Source organism: Camelus ferus, chromosome 1 (genome assembly GCF_009834535.1).
Source record: "Camelus ferus isolate YT-003-E chromosome 1, BCGSAC_Cfer_1.0, whole genome shotgun sequence".
NCBI lineage: Eukaryota > Metazoa > Chordata > Mammalia > Artiodactyla > Camelidae > Camelus > Camelus ferus.
The window spans coordinates 55,815,002-55,839,498 of NC_045696.1; the positions used below are offsets into that span (position 1 = coordinate 55,815,002).

Sequence of the window (24,497 nt, forward strand, 5' to 3'; positions counted from 1 at the left end):
ATCTATGAGTACACTGCCTTAATTATGTGCCTTTGATGAACTATTCATTTTGAAGTATTGCACACCTTCCTGAAAGTAGAAGAAACTGACTCAAGTTTTCATTTGGATTCCTAAAGAAGTCTTGTAAGATATTGTTAGGGATCCATTTTCTCCTCTTTCCTACTCACCCAAAATGAATTGCATACCCCATTCATAACTAATCAACATTATTTTATCTTCCATCATTCCTCACCATGCATCCTAAATCCTCTACTACTATCAACCTAGAGTCTACTCCCACCTGCAGATTATGGCTTCCCTCTTTTTCAGCATCTCCAGCGCCATATTCCTTCACTGCAACATCTCCTTTTCTTCAGCCTGGAATACACCTATCCTATCCCTTTCTGCAGTTCATGTTGATCTTTGCCTCCACTGAAACCAGTAGCATTTCAGTGTTGCCTTAAGTTGTAAATTATCTCTGGGGAAGCGTATTTTTCTTCCCACTAGTTCTAAACTCCAGGGCACAGATCTCATCTTGTAATTCCATGTATTTCCAGAGAGCGTAGGGTGTCATCATGCATATTTTAGACAATAGATAAATTCTTGTATGATCACATATAGTGATAGACCTACACTTTACTGTAGATACCTATATATAGCTATATATACACCTATACTGCACAGTATAACATCACCCACTGATTTTTTCCAATGTCTAATCCACTTCAACTGCTACAAATTCCCCTTACAACGAGATGTATCCTATACTATTTGCAACCCTTTAGGGTCTAACAGTGCTGTACACGTTAAGGTGCTCCACAAATCTATGCTATTAAGAAGTAGTTTGAGATTCTGAAGCTGTGGTCAAGAAACCTAGTTTCTCTGACCTTCAGTTTTTTGGCTGCAGAGAATAAGTTTTCAAGACGTTATAGAATGTAAGGAAGTGCCATATTAGACATATTTTCCTAGGGGATACCATTTATTCATCCTCTCCTGGAATCTGAGGCGGTGAGGGAGAGAGGGAGATGCATTTTGAACCCTTCACCACACTTGAACATGAAGCAGCTAATTATATGGCTCAGCCCTAATCAAACGCGCAGGACAGCTGCGGCCTGTCCGCCCCACCTTTGGCGTTGGTTTACTGCGCGGTGGGTGCCCAGCTTCCCGGCGCCGCCTTCCCAGGGAGACCCGGAGGCCCGGCGGCGCGCGGGGCGGCCCTCTGCCCACGTGGTGCGGCTCCACGGCCATCTTTGTGCGGGGCTGCGCTTCCGCCCGCGCCGCAGCGGGACTCCGCAGTGGGTCGGCTGGCGATGCAGCGGTGGGAGAGCTCTCAGCTTGGGTTGTGGCTGCTGGTGCTACTCCTGCCCCCAGTGCCGGGCCGCCAGAAGGAGTCAGGTGGGCTCCGGGCAGGGCCGAGCCCGCCGCTGGGGCTCGGTGTCTGGCCGGGTCCCGAGGCGCGCTCCCGCCCCCCTTGCTCCCCAGTGCGGCTGGCGGCGGGCTCGGGCAGTGGCCGCTGCGTCTCAGAGTAGGGCAGGGGACACGGGGGCGCCTCGGAGCGGAGAGAATGTCTGGGTGTCTGGCGCTGCTTCTCCTGCCCAGGACCCTGGATAGTAACCCATCCTCCGAATTCAGAGTGATAGTGGGGAGGGGAGGGGATGCCCCTGTTCACTCATAGCAGGTATGGCCCAAGCTCTGCTACCCCGCACCTCCTAACACACACACTGGCGGATAATTCGTGTGTCGTGTGTGAGTGTGTGTGAGTGTGTGTGTGTGTGTGTGTGTGTCGGGGATGGGGGGTGTCTTAGTCCATTGCAAGAAGTGAAAGGAGGGTTAATGTCTGGGGGTTTTAATCTATCCTCTTTATGGGACTCAGTTTGATTAGCAAAAGATGAGAATCCGTGTCACTCACCAGTTTATCCATAACCTTCTGAGTTCCAGGCATTAAGCTTGGAAATGTTCCCATTTCTTGGCTACCTGGCAGCCTGAGTAGAGGAGCAGACTTGACATGAATGCTGGGGAGCTGTAGAATGAATCCTTTCTGGCGGCTTGTTTCCACCGGTGGGTTGGGAAGCGGCTGTCTAAAAGTTTCTGCCTTCTGTTGGTTCTGCCTGCCTGCTGCTAGCAAATAAGAGTGCTCGGGGATATTTTGTTAACCTTCATTTACTTCACTTTTTGAAGGTTCAAAATGGAAAGTATTTATTGACCAAATTAACAGGGCTTTGGAGAATTATGAACCATGTTCAAGTCAAAACTGCAGCTGCTACCATGGGTGAGTTCTTTTCTTTGATATGTCTTTAAGAATTTAAATCTTGTCAGGAGGAAATCCCCTAAGATCCCTGAGAGACCTTGGTTGCAGTGGTCAGAGAGCCAAACATGTTTTGAGAGCAAACAGGGTCCCTGAGGTAGTTTTCTTACTTCTAGAGGATTAAAATGCCCTGGAATAGGAGAGGCCAGATGGTCTCAGGATTACATGTTAGTGTATGTACTTGTCTGATTTCCCCATGGGACAGAATGCTTCTTGAGGTCCAGGCCTATGTCTTATTCACTGTTGTATCCTTGGTGCTGGCTGTCAGTCAGTACTCAATAAATGTTGTTGAAGGAATGAATTTAAATGAATCGAATCAGAAGTTTCCTGTTGGTTATCTTTAATGTATGTGTTAGGTAGTTAGGTAAGTGGAGGCACCAGGCAGACAGGTGGAGGAAAGGGAGGATGGTCTGGAAAATGGCATTATGCCCACCTCCAGCATAAAGGGACTTTACTTCTTCTAAGTGAGTGCCAGCAAAAAAACAGTTAAAACCCGACAGCCATGACAGTGCAGTGGCATAAAGGACTAAACTGGACATGACCCAATGTTCATTGTTTTATAATTAACATTGCAGTTTAGGCGCCCCCCGTATGGGTTTTTCTGTATTCACCATGGATAAGGTCATGCGCAGAGGGGCCAAACATGACTAAGCGTTCCAGGGAGGAGCCGTCAATCACTCGAGACCACCTCTAAGCGGGGATATAAGAGAAAGGGGAGACAAAAACTGCTGCTTTTCCTCCCTTGGATCAGCCTGCCTCCTACTCTTGGACGTGTACTTTTCCTTGTTTAAATAAATCTTTTAAAATCTTTCACTACACGATGCACCGTTTCGGACTGTAAACTTATTTTTGGGTATGACAAGAACGGGGTCTTTACCTTTTGGGGTAAAATATGCAAATTAGGACTGGAATGTGGTATGGTAGGAAGAGTACTCTGAAGTCAGCCCTGGATTCTAGTCCCAGATCCAAGCCGCTTAACTTCTCTGGGTGTCAGATTCCTCATCAGCTAAATAACAGGGTCCTTTAACTCTTCATTATGTTATCCTGTGACTCCTCAAAAACTTCACCTGATGCGTATGATACTTACTGAAAACTTGCTGTGTACTGAACTTTAAAAGGGATGTGAAACAGTGTAATTTCTGGTTACTGCTGTCAGTCATACATGCTGCCAGAGTATGTGGGGTGGTAGGGTCCAGAACATGGAATCACACAGTGTCAGGCATGAACCGTACCTTCTGTGGGATTTAGAGAAGGGGCCAGTGGGACTGCTTTGACTGGGAGGACATGGGTGTAGTCTGAGTAATAAAGGAAGAATATGCATCAGGGAAGGGAGGGGCAATCCAGATGGAAGGAGGAAGAAGGGAAATTGACTTGCTTTTCCCTTTTTGTGACTTTGTTGTTGTTGATATTTTAGATCACCTGTGTTACTTTCAGGGAAAAAGTTGCTCATTCCTGCCCGCTATTCTTTCCCTTAGCTTACTCTGTCCTCTAATACTAAACCTAAACCCACAGATAGGAAGTAGGTGGAATGGTACCACTTTCTTGGCCTGCTTTCCTTGACAATTCCCATTCTTTCCAGTGTCATGGAAGAGGATCTGACTCCTTTCCGAGGAGGTATCTCCAGGAAGATGATGGCGGAGGTAGTCAGCCGGAAACTAGGGACCCACTATCAGATCATCAAGAACAGATTATACCGAGAAAATGACTGCATGTTCCCCTCAAGGTAAGAGCTATAAGGTACATGAATCTTCTGACCTTATTACATATGGGCTTACGTGATACTCTTCCTGTAGAGAATCCAATTAAAGGGACAGACAGGTGAATCCTCCATCACATTTCAGGACTACAAAATAGTGACAAGTTCTTCTTCTTGCCTGAGAATTTCTCTTGCCAACTCATGTCCTCCTTTCTCCTCTATCAAAGCCTGTCTCCTCTCTCTTTGTAAGGCTTGGGCACAGCACTGGTTGTACTGGCTTTGGATCTGCCCCTTCTCCTCCTTTCCCAAATAGAGTAGCTGCAGGACACAGGCTGATGAGACCTAGCATGAGTGAGCTGGGCTGAAGCAGGACGAGAAGCATTGACTGACTGTCTGTCAGAGGGCCAACTATTGTTCTCCATACCGAGCATTCAAAGAAAGGTGGCGGAAAGGCAAGGGAAGTAACTGGGGCTGCAGATTACGAGGCTACACCAACCAGGACTTTAGGTGTGAGAGCTGGGGTCGCCTATCAGTGGGCTGAGGGCTGCGGGGAGCAGAGAGGGTCACGGACTGAGCCTGGAAGCTGGCCTTAGGCAGCATTATATACAACAAATGATAAACTTTCCTTTTAGGAGTCTTTTTTAAAAAAACTGAAATCTTTACAAAATCACAAAGTACAAAATGTAGAAGCCAGGTTTTCCCTTACTAAGATCTTTTCTCTAAACAGTATTATGTCATTAAAAGTAAAATAAATGAGCAGTATTGCAAAAAGCATGCATCCATTTGGACAAAAGGATTTATATTGTTTGTTTTTAATAACAACTTCATTACAAATTAATATATTTTCATTGTCAAAAATACGTAAAAACAACAACAACCAAAAAGATCACTTAACATTCCACTACTCTGAGGTGATCACAATTTTGGTTATCAAGTGTCAGGGGTCAAATAAGGTGGTAGTGGGGAAAACCATTGAGGTATTTTAAGCAAACATTTGTTTCGTTACTTGGGACAATAATAGAGACTTTAAGTACAAATTATGAGCATGAAAGAATTTCTGATTTCTACAAATGAGAAACAAAATATGAATATGGATATTACTGGACTTTGAAAGCTTACCCAGTGTTTAATAGTTAGCTGACCATCTCCAGATCAAATTAAATAGTACTCTCAAAGTTTCCAGAAGACACATAGCTCTTACTCCAGACCTCAGAGCATTTTGGTCAAAATCATAAGCTCTTTAGAAATGTCCTTAAGAGAACATAGGACCTTTCATTGACAATAAAATACTCTGCAATTCTTATGCATTGAAAGTTCCCTATGCCAACTACATAAACAACTAAGGAAAACAGAGTTGAACAAAAAAGAAATAAAATGAAATATTCAGAACCAGTGTCCTTAATGAAATGGACACAGTTGTATAATACCTCAGATTCCCATCTGGCAAAAAATTGTATCTTTCTAGGTCTAGATACTTTTACCAAGTTTGAGAAATTTCTATGACATTTAAAAAATTCAGTTTCAAGGTAGCAGGGGGGAATAGCTTGGTGGTAGAGTGCATGCTTAGCATGCTCAAGATCTTGGGTTCAATCCTCAGTCCTTCCATTTAAAAAAATTTCAGTTCTGAACAAAATAAAAATACAAACTCAACATTTCAAGGGTAAGCTGAGAGATTTTGCTGAGAAACTGGAACACTGTCTAATTAACACTGGAGACACATCTTTCAAAGATGGAGAATAATGGTATTTTTTAAAAATAATTGCCATAGTGAGGTATGGTTGACATAAACTGCACATATTTATAGTGTACAATTTGACAAGTTTTAATGTATATATATACCAAGAAAATGAACACATCTGTCACTACCCAAAGTTACCTTGTGCCTCATTGTAGTCCCTCTCTCCCCTCATCCCTGCCATGCCTTCCTCCCACCCCCGTCCTCAGGCATCCACTGATATGCTTTCCCTCATAACCGATTATTTCCTAGAGTTTTATATAAATGCAATCATATAATATGTGAGAGAAGGCTATTGTAAAAGCTGAATGTGAAAGAAAATAACATGTTTTAGCTGTTATATATAAATATACTGCAATAATATATTTTTTAACTTTTTAATTAGTTGTTTTCTTTTAGTATCAAAGGAGTGCTCCATACACGTGGTAAAATATTTGGATAACTCAAAAACATGTGCAAAGGAAGCTTCTCTACCACCTTAGACCCCCCAAACCATTAGTCCTTGAGTCCTCCTCTCAAGAGACAACTACAAGTTTCTTGTATATCCTGCCAGAAGTAGTCTCTGCATATACAGTTACCTAGATTCATCGACAAGCTAGAACACACTTTATCTTCTGTTCTGCAACCAACTTTTCTTTTCCATGTGACAGTAGATTTTGAAATTGTTCCGTAGGATTACATACAGAACCCTTTAATAGTTGCATAAAAAGCCATTGTATGGATTTCTTTATTCAGTCCTCTATCAATGGACACTTAAATTATTCCCCACCACTGCGCTTTGGTTTTTGACTAATGTAAACTATGCTGCAGTGAACGTCCTTGTACTTAACACCTTTGAGCACTCGTATAAATATACATGCAGGCTTAACTCCTAGAATTAAAATTAATAGGCCAATTAATGTGTTTTTAAAGTCTTGATAAATAGAAACAAATTGTTCTCCAGAGAGGCTGTACCTATTTACACTTCCACCACCCTTGTATCACATGCTCAGAATAGACCTCACACCCTCACCAACACAAGAGTCATCATCAGACTCTTGCATCTTTGACAATCTGATAGATGAAAACTGGCATCCACCTTCACTAGAATTTTTCTTTTGTCTTGGTGATACTTTATTTTTATTGAAATATATTTGACATATAATCTGTAAATTTAAGATGTACAATATGTTAATTTGATACATTTATTTTCATATGATTGCCATTGTAGCAATAATTAGCACCTCTATCATGTTACATAATTAATTATCCTCTCTTTTTAGTAGTAGGAGTGATTCAGTTCTAGACTCATAGAAAGTTTGATGATTATAATACCATGCTGTTGTCTGTATTCATTACACTGTGCATTAGATCTCTAGCACTTACTACTCATTGTAAGTTTATACCCTTAAACAACATCTGTCCTGATCCCCACCCACTGACCCCCAGCTCCTGGTAACCACCATTTTATTCTCTGCTTTTACAAGTTTGGCTTCTTTGGCACTTCTTTATTAGTAGTACAGTTGACCAGCTTTTAATATGTTTATGAACCAATGGTATTTTTTGCAATTATCATCCTGTATATAAATCAATATTTTAAATCAGCCATTTTCATGCTGCCAGAAAATTTTGGTCCAGCATTAGAGTGTTGCCCCTAGTATAGTGCTGGTCAGGACCTCAAAGAATGGGGTGAGAAAGCTAAGCTGTCAGTGTATCCTCTCTTTCTTTCCAGAAATCCTCTGAGGATTCCCAGGAAGTTAGTCAGAAAGCTGTATTATAATCTTTGTGATTATGTACATAACACACCTTCTGGCTTGCAAAACTGATTTTGATAGTATTCTGTATTCAGGCTGAAGGTAATGAAAGGTTTCTTATCTTTCCTCATAAACTATGAGACTTAATTATGGTGGAAATAGAAATGTCTCTGTGAGAAGCAAAGCCCAAGGGACACAATTAAGAAAATTAGCTTTTCTAGTTCCTGTCAAAATTTGTATCTTGCTTACTAATTAAACTATTCCATGTAGGAGAAATAAAGAAAAAACTGGAAATGAATAAAGAAGAGGAAGTAGTAGGAGTAGCAATAACTTAGCAAAAAGGAAACTTGTTGGAAAGTTAATTAAGTATTGTAAGCTGAAGCAGCTTTGCTCGAAAGATTACTTGCACAATGAAAGGGTAGAGCAGTCCTTTCAGAAGCCTTGCTTTCAGAAGACTTTGCAGGAGGCTGATGATCTGAACACTGGCTTGTCTTACTTTGAGAGGGTCAGTGGGACCCTGCCTTGCCCTGGAGCAGGCACTGCTCTGGTGAAGTTGTGGTATTTCTGGTTGACAGGTGTAGTGGTGTTGAACACTTTATTTTGGAAGTTATTGGGCGCCTCCCTGACATGGAGATGGTGATCAATGTACGAGATTATCCTCAGGTTCCTAAATGGATGGAGCCTGCCATTCCAGTCTTCTCCTTCAGTAAGGTAAGTACAGGAAGAGCCATATGAGGGACAGAGGGTGGTCCTCTAGCGTATAAGCAGGAGATGACTGTCCTATGGCCATCTGATGGGTAGTAGTGACAATGAGGCCTCAGGTCCAGGAGTGGGTCTGTGTCCCTGTTAATTTCACAGCAGGAGAGCAATAACACTGGGTAGACAGGGATGAGGACCTGTAAGTAACATGAGTATGAAAGCATAAGCGTGTACAGGGCTGGGATGGAGGGTAGGGAATGAGAGAGGCCTGAGGAACCCGTAGGACATTGGAGATGGGGTTCAGAGATTGTACAGAGCATGGGAGACAGTGGCCCAGGAAAGCTCATGGGCTTGAAGTCAGGGAACACCTGCATTCAGAGATACTTGTTGAGCTGCTACAATGTGTATATCAGCCATAGTGTTAGGTATTATCTGTTCTGCCACTGTACGCCAGCGTTCCAGCGTGGCTAACAGCAAGACTGAAGGTCCTAGATAACCCCACACCATTTGCACCCAAGCAGTGCATTGAGGGGACAGGCCTGAGATGCCCGAGAAAGGCATGTGAGGGGGTGATCTTTGCATCTAGTTAGGGATGGATAGGAGTACTAGGAGTACTAACTTGTGGGTTTGGAGAACTCAGGACAGTTATTATCGTAGTGCTCAGGTTCACACAAATGGTGTATTGGCAGGGATGGGCCTTCATTCCCTTAAGATTAAACAGGAGAGCATTTGGGGGCATAGGAGGCTGGAAGAGAGTAGATGGAAGATTCTATGGGAGAAGAGTGGGTTTAGGAAAACCCTATGGACTTTGAGAAAAGGAACTCCATTTCTGATTTGATTTCTCCAAAGCAGAGGGACTTTTTATCCCTACTTTTTCTTTATCACAGTTTACTTTCTCTCTAGACTTGTTTATTTCCTGTGTTGCAAGTGGGCTGAGGCCACATTTGTGTTGCATTTCCCATGGTTAACCTCATTTCTCAAAAGTGCTTGGTTCCGTTGTTTGTCATGAAAGTCTCCCAGAAGAACAGATAGAGGCTCCCATGTAAGTCAGTAAGGACTTTGTGTTTGTTGATATCTATTTTTCTGTGGATAATAAAGTATGACCCTCTGTATACTAACTTTCCTTTCATCTTTACTTCCCTCCCTTTTTTTTTTTAAACCAGTGACTCCTAGTTTCCAAGGGAGGGATTTTGGTCTGTCAACTGTATAATGTGCATCTTCTTTTGAGCAGCTGTTATGCCTGAGGTACTTGATGAATCATATGCCATTTTTAAAATATTTGAAAGAAGGCAAACAGCATATTACTTATGTAATTCCAATGGAAGAAATGGTAGACTTAGAGGTTTGCCAGTGGCCAGAATTTTAACAGAAGTAACCATAAATAGGGAACAAATGGTTTCAAACTTTTTTCAAAAGATGTGGGATAACACCCCTTTCCCTCATTCTACCCATCACCACTTTGACCCTGATCAAAAAAAGAGAAATAACCAAAAAATAACTTAGAATTTATTGATCAACCGGTGTAAGCTCAGCAGTGCCACAGTGTTAGTTAATACTCACACTTATTGAGTATTTACTGTATGTCAGACACTGTTCTAAGCTTTTACATACACTAACTCATTCAATAGTCGAAACAAGCTTATTAGATATTATCAACATTATTATTTCTCCTGTTACAAAGAGAAGGAAACTGAGGCATAGAAAGATTAAGTAACTTGCTTAGAGTTGGAAAGAGGTAGAGTCAGATGATCTTTCTCAAGAACCCACACTCTTAACCATTACACTGTATTTCCTAAGTCTTGCTCTTAAAAGACCCATTTAGGAAATAACCCAGAACTGGTAAGACTGTATACATTCCAAGTGTAATATCAGTTAAAAGATGAGAGAGCTATGTGATCATTCAGAAATGGGTGTATTTCCTTAAACTAAAAACTCCAACAATGTATGTCCTCTAGAAAAGCAGAACTTTGGGAAACTGGGAAAGTTGACCTTTAGTGTGATATCATACTCTGGGATTCATTGAGCTCATGAATTTTAATCCATGGTCATTTTTGCCTTTTAATGTCTAGAGTCTAGACTTTGCAGACTAGAGAAAATGTATCTTTGGCAATGTAATAGTAGGCAGTGTAACAGATCCTGTGGCATGAGTGCAGTCTGCTGCTTCTTCCTCTGCTCTAACACTGATTTAGAATAACCTCTCTGTTTCTGTTGAAGACATCAGAGTACCATGATATCATGTATCCTGCTTGGACATTTTGGGAAGGAGGACCTGCTGTTTGGCCAATTTATCCTACTGGTCTTGGACGGTGGGACCTCTTCAGAGAAGATCTGTTAAGGTAGGTCCTTTAGAGAGGTTTTATTTATCCTTCTTTTGTGAGTTGTCTTGAAACAAACAGAATAAACAATTATTTTCTTTAAAATAACTAACTGTTAAGTTAAAAATAAAAGACAAAAAATCTTTATAGCATAAGCAGTGCTGTACGTGTATAAAAATATTTACATATATAGAGAGAAAGAGCAAAAGAACCTTCCTACCCTAAAGTGTCAGTAGGGCTTCTGTGGGAGGGATTATAGAAGCCTTTTCTTTTCTTCTTTAAATTTTACTATACTTTTAACATTCTCTAAATAAGAGTGAATTACTTTTATAATTAGGGGGAAAAAATCAATGACCCTATTGTAGGGTAAGATAGAAAATTACTTGGAGGAATATACATGTACTTAAATGAAGAGCTAAGTCCTTTAGGCGTGGCTGGGCTGGGCTTAAGTGTCACATAGGCATCTCAAGTGCAAGTTTATTCCAGATCCTCTCTGATTCACAACTGAAACCTGCCTTGGCCTGTTGACTATATACTGCCATCATTTCAGAATGCAGATTGTCTGGGTCATCAAACTGGAGGTATTTCTTACCTAGTGACATGTTCATTAACGATTCAAACAGCATTGGTACCTGGTTAGTACACTTCTAGAAACACAGTCTTTCTAGGCCTTCTCTCACATGTAGAGAAAGCAATCATTTAATTCAACTTTATTTCCACACATATCTATCACCTGTACTAAGTGTGGCTGGAGATTTAAATGGGCTGAAGAGAACATCCTCTCTCTGGAGAAACATAGGGCCAGGGTCCTCACTGGCAGCTGGACCCACGGGGTAAAGAAGCAAGTCTATTATTCAGTAGGTATAATTGGGAAATTATTTTTTTAAGAAAATTTGGTCCCATACTTTACAGAGCTAGAATTGGAAATTGTTCTTGTCCAATTCTTTATTTCAGGGACGAGGGAGTGAAGGCCCAGAGAAATTAAGCGACTTAGTTGGTCAAGGTCAGGAACCAATTTAGGCCTGAAGTCCAGGTTTCTAAGTGCATTATCCTCTCCACTTTACTGGTTAACGATACCTGTGTTCTCCAGACATTGAGACCACTATTTCTTATGTAGCTTTTGATTTTGAACATAATTTTGAGAGAAGAAAAAATAAAAATGTCTTTTAACTTTTTTCTCCAAGTTATTCTTGGCCTTAGTTTTCTAACCCTTTTTTTTTTTTTTTAAGGTATTTGCAAATACCCTTTTCACACCCTTCCTTCTTTTTGTAGGTCTTTTCCCACCTGCTATATATCTACTTTGTTTTTAAAATCTTTAAAAACAGCTTTTTTTCTGCTTGGGAAACCTATACATACTTATAAAAATTTATAAATATGTTTAACCTAGGTAACTTTTCCCCACTTATCAGTGTCTTAGAAATCTCTCGATGTCAGTACATATGAAATGACCTTATTGTTTTAAACAGTTGCATGGTATTCCATCGGATAACAATTTACTACCTTATGTCCTTTGATGGACATTTAGGCTGCATATGTAATGTATGCATAATTTCTTATTTTCTGGACTACTTGAGAGTATGTTGTTTATCTTATAACCCCGTACCCCTTAATACTTTAGTGTGTATTTCTTAAGAGCAAGAGTGTTCTCTTTTATAACCACACTGCAATTATCAAACACAGGAAACAATATCAATTCAACACTTAATCGTCCCAGTCATGCCCTATAAGGTACATCCCCCCTCCAGTACAGGATTCATTCCAGCATCACGTGTTCCATTTAGTCCTCGTGTCTCTTTAATCTCCTTTAATCTGTAATAGCTCTTCAGTCTGTCTTTCTCTTCATGACATTGACATTTTGAAGGATATAGGCCCCTTTTTTTATAGAATGTTCTGCAGTATGGTTTTGTCTATTTCCTCATGGTTAAATTCAGTTTATGCATTGCTGGCTTGAATTGCCTACACAAGTGATTTTGTGTCCATCTGCCTCTCATTAGAGATGCTAATTTTGATCACTTGGCCATGGTGTTCTATCAAGTTTCTCCACTGTGTAGTTACTATTTTGACCCTTATAAATCAATAAGCAATTTTTAGGGAGATAGAATTTTTTTTTAAATTGAAGTACAGTCAGTTAAAATGTGTCAATTTCTGGTGTACAGCACAGTGTCTCAGTCTTGCATATACATACACATATTCGTTTTCATAAGGGAGATAGAATATGTTTTAAAATCTAATCATATGTGAATATGTGTTTCTTTTGATACCTTCACCATTTATTCTTCAGTTGAATTTATTCATGATTACAGAGTTGCTGTTTGATTTTTTAGAGCCCTCCATGCAGAATCACTGTCCCTGTGATTTCATTTCTTACCTTGAAACTTTAGTAATCTGCTCGATTATCTGCCTTGATGTCTGCCTGCATTTTTCTGTTTTTATAATCTTTTGGAAGTCTGTCCCCCATTGACTTACTTTTCACTCTGTAGAAGACTTCAGTGTCCCTGTAGATTTAAAGAATTCACTCTACTGTTGTTGGAGGGGTGGGATTATAAAAGAGGGCTGGGGGCAGCACCAAGCTGTGGTGGCCGCTGTTAGTACTTGCCTGGAGACAAAGTCCTAACATGGGTCTTTTGAGGGCTGGGAGTTGGGTAGGAAGAATGAGGGAGAGGAAAAAATAGAGATGATTCTTTGTTCAAGTCTGAGTATATTAAGTGCAGGTTTCCCAGGTACCAAGGAAATTTATACTCAACATTTCAGTATAAATTGACATATTTCTTTGTTGAGTAGTTTGGCAATATATGTCAAAATGTAAAATGGGTATATCATTTAAGCCAGCCATTTTACTTCTAGACTTTATCCTGAGAAGTTAATTAGATAAGTATGCAAAGATGTATGTACAAGGATATTCACTACAGTGTTGTTTTTTTAAGGCAAAAAGTAAAAAACTACCTAAAAGTCCACCAATAAGGAAGGAAGTGAATTATAAGCTGGCTATAAAATGGAATACTGTGCATTAGTGGAAAGTAGAGGTAGTATAGGGCTTAACAACAGGGACTCTGGGTTCAAAGTCTGGCTCTTCTTGGCTGTGTGACTCCGGGCAAATTGCTTAGCCTCTCAAGGGCCTCCGCGGTAAAGCAGGACTAACAAAACCCACCTTATAAGGTTGTGAGAATGAGTTAGTAGGCATATAAAGCACTGAGAACTGTGCCTGGAACACAGTAAGTGCTATATAGGTGCTGGCTCTTATTATTATCTATAGTATGTCCCAGCGAGAATGTTACCTAGCAGCACGGATGGTATGATCTCTGTTATACAGAGCTAGGTTTCTCAGTCTTGGTACTTTTGACTTTTGGGACTAGGTCATTCCTTGTAGTAGGGGGCTGTCCCATGCACTGTTGGATGTCTAGCAGTATCCCTGGCCTTTGCTTGCTAACTGCCAGTAGCAGTCCCCCAGTAGTGACAATCAAAAATGTCTCCAAACATGGCCAGATGTCCCCTGGGGGAGAGGGGCAAAATCACCTGCAGAATTCACAGTTGAGAACCAGTCCTGTGGAGAGATGGTTGGAAGAAAGTTCTTCGCTGAAACATTAAATTGTTTTGTTCTGTTTTGTTTTGACTTTTTTTTCCTTTTTAATTATTAAAATTTTTAATTATTTAAATTAAAAATTATTTAAATTTCTTATACTTTATTTTTTGGTGGGGGGAGGTAATTAGATTTATTTATTTGTTCTTAGGAGAGGTACTGGGGATTGAACCCAGAACCTCATGCATGCTAATCATGCACTCTACCACTTGAGCTATACCCTCCCCCATTGAAGTGTTAAACTGTTAAAAGTGGTTGTCTATAGGTGGGGGGATTCCAGATGATTTTTTTTACTATTATTTTATGCTTTTCCATTCGAATTTTATATAATAAACATATATCATTTTTTCATTAAAAATAAAGCAAATAAAAAACCGTAAAACAAACAAAAAAACCCCAGTGCTATAGTGTTTATATTTTGGTGGGAGGGAGTATGGGACAGAGTGAGAAATAGCTGGACTAGAGAATCAGGTAAAGATAATCCAGCAAGAAAGGAATAGAAGATAAGCCAGGAAAATATGGAACAGTGGTTTCACCTGAAAGAAAAGGAGTACCGTGCCACTAAGTGTATCTGAAAAGTACCTCTACCTGAAAAGTTTCTGTCCTGGGTCTCTGCATTAGAACAAATGCTCACCAGTCCCTCATTACCTCCAGTTCAGTCCAACTCCCTCCTTTTTCAGAGGAAGATGCTGCACAAACTTCTGTGCAAGTTTCCTATGAAGTGAGTTGAGAATGATGCATCTGTGAGTTTCAGCAGTTTCAGCAAGGAAAGCTGGTCGTGGTGATGGGCACTGAGACTTGAGTTTCAAGGACTTTGTATTTATGGAGCACTTAGTAAAGTTTCGAGAATACCAGGGTGCTTTGCAAAATCAAACTAATCTTATGCATCTAAAACATGAAGTCAGGAATGATCTGTTTTCTTGCCTTTAATTCAGTTTCTGATATTTTCTGCAGTTGTCTTTGCCTATTAATTTTATCGATAGCACTCAAAGTGGGGAAGAAATCCTCACTGTATTGAATTAAATAGAGCTAAACATATCATTTAGTTGTGGGAACGTGTCTTTCAATATTGGTACTTTATTAACTGAACAGTAGATTTGTAGATACAGCTAGCTAGCATCTCCAGAGAAATGAAGTAATAACAAAAGAGAACATAATGTTATTTAGAGCTTTTTCTTTTGAGTAGCCTAGATCAGACTTATTTAAAAATGTGAAGGTCTCAACTAATCTTAATGGTTCAAACACCTCCTTATATAGTTAAGGAAGAAACATAGAAACTAATTAAGTCTGTTTTTAGGTCAGCAGCCCAGTGGCCATGGAAAAAGAAAAATTCCACAGCATACTTCCGAGGATCAAGGTGATTATATTTTCTGACATTTTACAAACGATATCCTTCTAGCTAGTACGTAAACTATAAGTAATTTTGAGGGCGTGAAGAACTCTAGTTCAAAGAGAAAGCTAAGATAACTAAGAAATAAACATAGAATCACAGGATGTTAGACTAGAGAAGAACTCAAATTATTTGCCCCAAATCACTCTTAGTTGAACTGAAATTCAAAGGAATAAAGTTCATCTGTCCAGTCATTCAACAGATATTTACAAAGTGCCATGAGTGTGATGGACTTTGACTGTATAATGTTGAACAGAACCATGAGGTTCCCTCACCTTAGAGATTACAGTTTCCTAGGAGTAGCTTATGATCTTGCCCATAGTCACTGCTAGTTAACAGCAGAGCAGGAACCATCACTGCCTTTTTCATCAGACCGTGTGGCTGCCAAATAGTGGTGGAAGCACAGACTGAAACCAGTGAAAATGGAAGAGGGAAGCAAGGGAAAAAGAGAGAAAGAGGGAAAGGGAAAAGGCTGTGGAAGGACCCTGTCTGTGTTGTTCAGCTCCCTCTCCCCAGTGCCGAGAACAGTTCCCGCCATGTAGATGCACAAGGAATTTCTGTTGGACAGATGAATACCAAATAGGCTGAAGAGAGAAGAGTTTTTCAGTTTTCTCAGTGCATCCTTGTCAGAGGTCACACCCTCTCTTCACTTGGGCAGTGGACTTCAGGGTGCAGATGAGCCCAACAACCACTGCTTATGGTTCCTTACCAACTTCTTGATTCTCAGATCTTCAGATCACAGATTCTTAACTTGGGAATCTATGTGTGGCCTTAAAGGTTCTAGGACTTCCTTGAAATTCTATGGGGATATGTGCATTTTTCTATAGAGGGGGTCCACAATTCTCAACGGATTCTCAGAGGGTCCCTGACCCCTCAGATGTCAAGACCATTTGCTACTGGGACCATAACTAGGACTTTTTCTACATATAGTTTTCAGGTGTTTGAGCCCTTTTGTTTTCTTTTTAATTCAAATATTTTGCTGGACTTTACAGAGCACATACAACAAAGGTCATGTAGCTATTTTGGCGAGTGCCGATTACCTAGTCACACAGCTATGAGTACCAGTGATTAGAGGCTGCATGAACCTTCTAAATCATTTCCTGGGATATGGCCATAGTGACCAGAACAACATAATCTTAAAGACTAGATGCAAGCAAGGAAGGGCCAAATATTCCCCATCCCTGAAGGGTAAAGTGGGGAACAGCCCAGGACCACCTAGGTGCAGTAGGATCTAGTATCCCCTCCTCTCCTGTTACAGTACCAGTGAGTTGTCTGTCTGTGTGTACAGTCATTGCTGTCATTGCATTGGGTCCGAGTACTGCTTATCTTTCAGAGATTGGGAACAGTATTATGGTGTAGGACCCATAGTTTCACGTCATGTGTTTCTTTTGTAGGACAAGTCCAGAACGAGATCCTCTCATTCTTCTATCGCGGAAAAATCCCAAACTTGTTGATGCAGAATACACCAAAAACCAAGCCTGGAAATCTATGAAAGTAATCACCATTCATCTGAATAGAACTATAGCAGTGAACATTCTCATTTAAAGAACATTGCCACTTGGGTAGAATTTCAGATTAGGTTTCCTCTCGGTGGTGGGTTGAATACAGAGAAGGGTCCATGGGCTAAAATTAGCATATATGTAAATTATCCTTTTTCAAACTCACATTGCTTTTCTGGCCCATGTTATGACTAGTATTTTATACAATGAAGGCTTAAACCAGAGGTCACGAATTTTCTATGTAAAGGGCCAGATGGTAAATATTTTAGGCTTTGCGGATCCTAAGCTCTGGGCTGTAGTTACTCAGCTCTGCCGTTGCAGCGTGAAAGCAGCCATAGACAATATGTGAAGGAGTAAGCGTGGCTGTGTTCCAATAAAACTTTATTTATGACACTGAAATTTGAATTTCATTTAATTTTCCCATGTCATAAAATATTCTTCTTTGGATTTTTTTTCCAGCCACTTGCAAGGTAGAAATAATCCTGATTTACAGGTGGCACACAAAAACAAAGAGTGGGCTGATTTGGCCTGTAGGCTGAAAATTTGCCAATCCTGGGTTTAAACCAGTGGTTCTCTACTCTGACTATACAACCTAACCAGAGAGCATGAAAATGAATCAAATGAGTCAGAATCTCTGGGGATGGAGTACAGGCATCTTTATTTGCTTAAAACTCCCCATATGATTCCAAGGTGAAACCAGCAGTGACTTGCTTCTTTGGTTTGGAGTCCATCTCTCTCCTGTTAAGTTTGTGACTTCTTACCTTATACAAAGAACTTGAAGTCATCAGTGTCCTCATCTGAAATGTCCATATACCATAAGAGGGTGATCTGAGAAAAATGTTTAAACTTATTGTCAGAAAAACTGAAACTAAGAAATACTAAGTAAAGATGCATATATTTATTATGTGATAGTTTTATTCAAACAGCAAATGAGGTATAAGAAACTTCATTAAAAAATATAGAAAGATGAAAAATGTAACCATTCAGCACAGGATCTACTATGGGAGGCAGCAAAAGCAAACTAGACTTGTTCCCCTTGTCAAGTTTTACTGTCTGCTAAGGTGACTGGAATATGGATGGGGGTCTCAAACTCAGATGCCCCCAGGGCTGCAGTAGTGCAGCAGGAGAGACTGCCGAAGGTCCAGTCATTGCTGCCAATGGAATAGGAACTCAGTTTGTCAAATCTTCCTTTTTTTTTCCCCCAAGAAAAGTTGGAAATCTGGATTTTTGAAAGAAATATCCTACCACCTATATAAATGGTGGCAGTGGTTTGAATATTTATTTTTAAATACTTTGCAAGCTCAACAAAATTTGTGTGTGGGCTATACCTGCAAGCCCTCCAGCCACATTTATAACCTCCTGTGTGGTATAATTTCCACGGAGGGAAATGTGCTGAAGGCTGTGACCTCTGAGTTCAGAGGAGGATCCACCAGGCTCCGGGGGAGCTTAAACTGTAAAATCAGACAGAGCCAGGTTAGAACCCAAGCTCTTCTATTTACGGCCATGGGACCCTGAACAAGTCTCCTGACTTCTCAAATCTTTGGCTTCTTCATCTATATATATAATGGGATAATATATATATAATGGGATAATTATGCCTCCTCAGTCTGTTTATTACGAGACGTAAATGAGATCACGTTGATGAAATGTTTAGCAATGCTTGCTGCACAGTGGTCTTCAATAAATATTCCTACTGCTGGTACTGATAACTTCCTTGTCACTGAAAGGATACCCTGGGAAAGCCAGCTGCTAAGGATGTCCATCTTGTGGATCACTGCAAATACAAGTAAGATTTCCAGGACTCCTGACTCTCCTGGTTTCCCTGTTGCTTTTGGAATAGCTTCACTTTGGGTGAGAACTTTAATACTTGGGCCCAGCTGGGGTTTAGGAAAGTCACATTAATTCATTTAGCTGTTGTTTACTGAGAGCCTGCTGTGCACAGGGTTCTGGCCTGAGTTGTGTGGGAACTGCAGAGACAGTGAAACACAGCCCCTGCTTCCATGGAGTGTGCATGCTTGTTGTCAAAGGGATGGGGTTCCCTGTCTCCACACCCCACCCAGCCAAGAGCTGAAGTTAGAACGAGTATTTATTAGGTTAATAAAAAACAGTGTAAGGTACAACATGAATAAAGCATATGTAACTAAAATATTATATTTAAATGCCAGGACTAAGAATTTGATGAACAGGTAAAACCAGGTCAGGAGGAGGGCAGTGGGAGGATTCAGAGAGATGAGTGCTGATTACACTGCACAATGGGAACCACAGGGTAGAAGCCACTCTGGTTGGAGACAAGGGTACATGCATGAGAAATGCTGAAAAGGAAATATTCTTTGCTAAGATAGCTTTTTTACACAGGGCATTTCTTTGAAGGTTGATAGGTATGCCTGGTTGTCTTCTCTAGACTTTGGAAGAGGGAACAGGGAACAGGGCACGCTTTGACCAGACAGGGTTCCTTATGGGAAAAACAAGGCTTTGAGGGGCCATGATGAGTTAGAGAGACTTTAGGCCTAGAAAAACTTGTAGCAAAGGGTGAGGTATTGTTTCCATCTGAGCCTGGTGTCTGCTCTATCCAGCTCTGAACTGCTGGCCTGATCTGTCTCTGCCTGGAGAAAGTAGCCCTCTTTTCCTCCTCACCCTGGCATTCCTAGGAGCAAACTCTAACCCTTAAAAGCAAGGAGTTCATGGAAACTCTAGAGACATGCTGATGTGTCCTTGAAAGCTGAAAACGCAAAGAAAGGAGAGACGTTATAAAAAGAAAGAAGGGGAAGCAGGAATAAAAAGAAAAAAGGGCATATTTGTGACACAGGCATATACTATCAAGTATATTTTGCTCTTTCTTTTCCAGGTATCTGTTTAATTTCCGGGGTGTAGCTGCAAGTTTCCGGTTCAAACACCTCTTTCTGTGTGGTTCACTTGTTTTCCATGTTGGTGATGAGTGGCTGGAATTTTTCTATCCACAGCTGAAGCCATGGGTTCACTATATCCCAGTCAAAACAGATCTCTCCAATGTCCAGTAAGCAGCTCTCCCCCAAGCAGAGTTTCTGATTCCCTCAATCTGCCTCTAAGGCCCCAGCCACTTAAGGCATTTACTCCTAATGACTTTTCCCTTTGAAAGCTTTGGGGTTTTTTTTACATTTAGTTCTCAGAGATAACATTGCATTGTTATCCAGTAAGTCTGAGTGGGATTTAATTTTTAAAAGTGCTTTAAAGCCAATTCAAAATGTAACATTCAGACAGTATGCAGTGAAAAAGCTCTAATCTCTCAAGGTCCAAAGATGGTGGATATTCGATTGTGTTATATGGTCAAAGCGAATTTCAGATAGAGCATGAAGATTGACCTCAGGGAAGCCTGAGGCAAATTTCCTCTCCTGAAGAAGGAGCTAGGAAGAGGAGAGGGCGAGAAATGTGAGCCCAGTGCCCTCTTCTGGGGCCAGAGCAGGAGATATGAGGGAAATGTTTTTCTCCACTATTGATTTTTGATGTGTATCATTGAATGTTTCTCTATTTTCTCAAATATGTTCCATAACTATAACAGATTGCCTTTAGAAAGAAATATCCACCATCCACATATCTAGAGGTTAACTACAGACATCCATCTATGATCCCTCTAACTTAGTACTAATGAGCTTGGCCTGTATTTCAGAGCCTAATAATTCTTTCCGTTTTAGGGAGCTGTTGCAGTTTGTAAAAGCAAATGATGATGTAGCTCAAGAAATTGCTGAAAGGTAAAGTTCCATTCATTTTTCCTTTTCCAGTTTATTTTATCACCCCTGTTTTGTCTGAGCTTGAGTCATATGAATGTTGTTACCATGGTGATACCTGGATTTCATCCTCATTATACAGAGATAATCAGAATTAAAGCTGTCCTGGGGGAAAACACACATTCACAAATGTCCCACGCCCATTCTTTATAGAGTTAGACTGAAATCTTTGAAGTAATTAAAGTACTTTTTCTGAGGATGGGCTGTTTACATATTTGTTTTCAAGAAAAAAAAAAGTGTCCTTTGCCAAATGGTTGTGTGTGGTTATGATGGCTGTAGAGCTGGTTTTGAGGATCAAAGAGTTAATTTACATAAAGAACTCTGAGCAGTGCTTGGCACAAGGTAAGCACTCAAGTGTAAGCTACTAGTATTATTAAATGCCATGCTTGAAATCTTATTAATCTTGTTTCTAGGGGAAGCCAGTTTATTATGAATCACTTGCAGATGGATGATGTCACCTGTTACTGGGAGAACCTGTTGACTGAATATTCTAAATTGCTCTCCTATAACGTTACAAGAAGGAAAGGCTATGATCAGATTATCCCCAAAATTCTGAAAACTGAACTCTAGTAGTCATCATTGGACTGTAGTCCTCTCCGTGGCAGCGGCTCTCAGATGTCCTGCAGTCAGAAGCTTACTCTGAGTGTGGTACCTATCCTTGGATACTATTACCAAGTCAAATATCTGATTTTCCTTATCATGCCGAACCAAGAGCAACTTTCAAGAAAAATCCAAAATATATCTAAATACAGATATGATGCGGCTCAATGCTTTGGCTGAATAAGGACAAGAAATCATGAGATATGGGTTTTGAACCCAATTCTGCCTTTCAGTTTCTTGGGACTAATCACAGCTTGTGCCTCAGATCATCCACATGTGTATGTCCGTCACTGTGAAACTGAGTGTGTTCATGGGATGATGCCCTTTGTCCTGTTGTTTGGAGCAGAAAATCGATTATTTGGAACTAGTACAACTCATCACCGCAATTCTGCAGTTATGCTACACTTGATCTGTGTCGCTGTATGTTAATGTAGAAAGCCCTGTAGGGTTTGTGAAAAATACTTGGTGATTATTTCCTGAGAGGTCTAAGGAAGCAGTAGCTGTGCTGTCAGTGACATAGGATTTCTCTTTGGTAAAGCATAAACTCCTTAGTACTCAGGAGGTTTCTATAAAGCCACATAGAAAGGGGCCAATTTTATGATTAATTATTGCAATTGGATTTCAAGTTCCCTTTTTGTGCCTTCACACCCTTCTTTATAGTCTGTTTCCAAAAAAGAGATAAAAACCTCTTAATGAATTTAGGAAGTAGTCCTTACTCTTTAAAGGAACTGTGCATAAAACAGCAACTCTTCCTCATTCTTCACACACCCTTAATATTTTTCCTCCATGAATTGGGAGCCATCCACTCTTGCAGGTGTCTCAAGGAGTCTTCATATGTGAAATGCTGTTAAGTTAGGAGTTTAGAGCATTCAACTTTAGCACTTAATCTATATAGGAATTATTGGTTTTAGTGCACATCCATGTGTTGGAGTGCTTCCTTTTCCCTTTCTTCCCTTTTTGAAAAAGCCACGTGGATAGTAGTTTAATCTCTCAGGATGTTCTCCCTAATGTAGTAAAAAAATGAAGAAAACAATTTAGATTAAAACCCACATAGTCTGATGACTTAGAACAGCCCTTATCCCTTAGGCACAAACTTCACGCAGAGAAATCAGCTCTTTTCCTTTGCCTCTTAAGAACTCTTTGGTGTTAACTGGTTTTAAAATTAGTAAATGTAAGATTCAGTTATATAAAATCAGGGACTTTCTTCCATTTGTGAAATATGTATTTGGCCTTTTAAACTCCCTTTCACAAAATTCTAAGCCTATGGACCTTCTTAGAGGACTTTCTGGTAAGATCATTGCATGGAATAAGGCAGATGTTTAAAGTTGGATTTTTTATTTGAGTATTAAAAACCCATGGGGACCATGTCCTTTGGTGCTATAAGTCTGGCGATAAGCAGTCTGGATTTCTGAGTTGTACTGTGGTTTTGCCTTATCAATAGGAGGCCATCGGAGAGATTACCACTCTATTTTAATTTTCTTCTCACTAAACTAGGAGCAAAATTTTCTGTCCTTTGGATTAGGAGCCGAAGCTGCGTTTACCTGGGAGTGTTTCCCACTTTGCTTCAGGTTCCAGCTCAAGCATCATCTTCTCTCAGAATCCTTGTTTTCATTCCTCTTGGCAGTTAGAGGCTATCATAACACTTTGCTCATTATATTTCCTCTATTATATGTCATCACATTGCACTGTATTTGACTGTTTCTCCTGCTATTCTGTGAGCTTCTTGATGAGTGAGAATCATGTTTTACTCATCCTGATATCTCCATTGCCCAGCACAGTGCCTCACACAGAATGATGCACAGAAGGATGTTGGAAGGATAGGTGGATGGATGGATGTGTGGATGGATGAATGGAGACAGTAGGCTTAACTAGATCCTATTTATAGATTGCTCAGCCATTGGCTCCAAGGGGGACTGGACAAGACTGTAAGAACTGGATCAATGCAAATTCTTACCTGCCCTCTGAAGAATCAATAAGGGCATCTTTTTGTATTTAAATATAGCAAATGTTATTCAGATTTTACACTTATCTGTTTACCTCAGTGTAGATGCTGAAGATGGTGTGTAATGATATGTAAAATGTATGGTATTGAAAATAATTTTTATCTCCATAACTTGAAGGTGGTGGTTGTTTGTTGTTACACTAGCTGGGTCCCAAACTTACCCTTTCTTCTTCAGCTAAAAGCGACACTTTTCTTTGAGGAAAGAGAATAACTGAGTTTATTTAGTGAAGTGGGATACTTGGGTAACACAAGTAATGCTTTTCCGTTCTTTATCTGGGGAGTATAATCTGTGTGATGTTGGCAATGTGCCACCTTGATGTCAGGTTCTCCTAGGTGCCAAGAACAGAAACCACCTCTAGCTGGTTTAAGCAAAAAGAACTTTTTAGAAGAATGTGAGGGCAGCTCAGAGAATCTAAACAAATTTTGTAGCAGCTGGAAGGGTAGAAAGCAGGGCGGCTCCAGGAATCTCAATAAAAGTTTGGACTGTCTCTAGTATGTTGCTGTGAGCAGTTTCAGAGACTGCCGGGCTCTGTCTCACAGCCAAAGATTCCCAAGAGAAAAAAATTTCATGAGTGTCTTTGGGTCAGTTCCAAAGAGGCTAGTTCCCTACCCTTCACCCTTGCACTGGCTGTGGACAAGAACATAGACAGATATCTAAAAACCCATCTTTTCATCCATATAAAGATGTCATCACTTAAGATAACCCTACAGCATCCAGAGGTAAGATGTGGGTGGAGCAGAAGGGTACAAATTACTCATTTAATATTTATCAAATACTTCTTGAGCATCTACTGTACACAAACAGTAGGAGAAAAAAAAACGTTTACAACAGGCTCGCTAGCATGAAAGAGCTCTCTATTTGAGATGATAAAGTAAACAACAATAAGAGAGGCTTCATAGGCAGAGGGTGATTAAGGAGATAGGAGGCCTTAATCAGAAGTACAATTATTTATAAAGACAATGTGAATTTGAAGGTTAGAGGAAGAAGAAATTTATATCTGGTGCAGATGGAAACTTCATGGAGGTGAAAACTGAGTTACACTTTGAGAGATGGGTACATGAAGTGGTCCTTGGAGCTCTCAAAATTCATTCTACCTACCTGTGGTAACAGTTTATGACATATATAGTATAATAAAGTGTAATAGATGTAGCAAGGGCAGTACCTGATGAACCTAGCAGGGAAAGGGAACCTTCTAACACCTGGGA

General features: G+C 40.3%; 1 protein-coding gene across 2 annotated transcripts; it reads left to right on the forward strand.

The window, feature by feature from the left end:
* Positions 1-1,197: 1,197 nt before the first annotated feature.
* On the forward strand, positions 1,198-23,408 carry POGLUT1 (protein O-glucosyltransferase 1). 2 transcript variants are annotated; one of them, XM_032479834.1, is made up of 11 exons: positions 1,222-1,374; positions 2,158-2,248; positions 3,864-4,007; positions 8,024-8,159; positions 10,362-10,483; positions 15,337-15,396; positions 16,824-16,923; positions 18,656-18,714; positions 19,774-19,941; positions 20,597-20,653; positions 21,103-23,408. In XM_032479834.1, exons 1-11 carry the CDS (start codon positions 1,290-1,292, stop codon positions 21,257-21,259), a joined length of 1,179 nt encoding a protein of 392 aa, XP_032335725.1. In that variant the 5' UTR covers positions 1,222-1,289; the 3' UTR covers positions 21,260-23,408. The 2 variants fall into 2 exon arrangements, with proteins under 2 accessions (XP_032335730.1, XP_032335725.1); XM_032479839.1 differs by lacking the exon at positions 18,656-18,714 and having other exon boundaries at positions 1,198-1,374; positions 19,889-19,941.
* The last annotated feature ends 1,089 nt before the right edge of the window (positions 23,409-24,497 follow it).

Coding starts and splice junctions, on each gene's coding strand:
- POGLUT1 (XM_032479834.1), top strand. CDS start 1,290: ATGCAGCGGTGGGAGAGCTCTCAGCTTGGGTTGTGGCTGCTGGTGCTA. Junction 16,924..18,655: donor AAGCCTGGAAATCTATGAAA/GTAATCACCATT, acceptor TGTCACTGAAAG/GATACCCTGGGAAAGCCAGC. Junction 18,715..19,773: donor GTGGATCACTGCAAATACAA/GTAAGATTTCCA, acceptor TTTCTTTTCCAG/GTATCTGTTTAATTTCCGGG.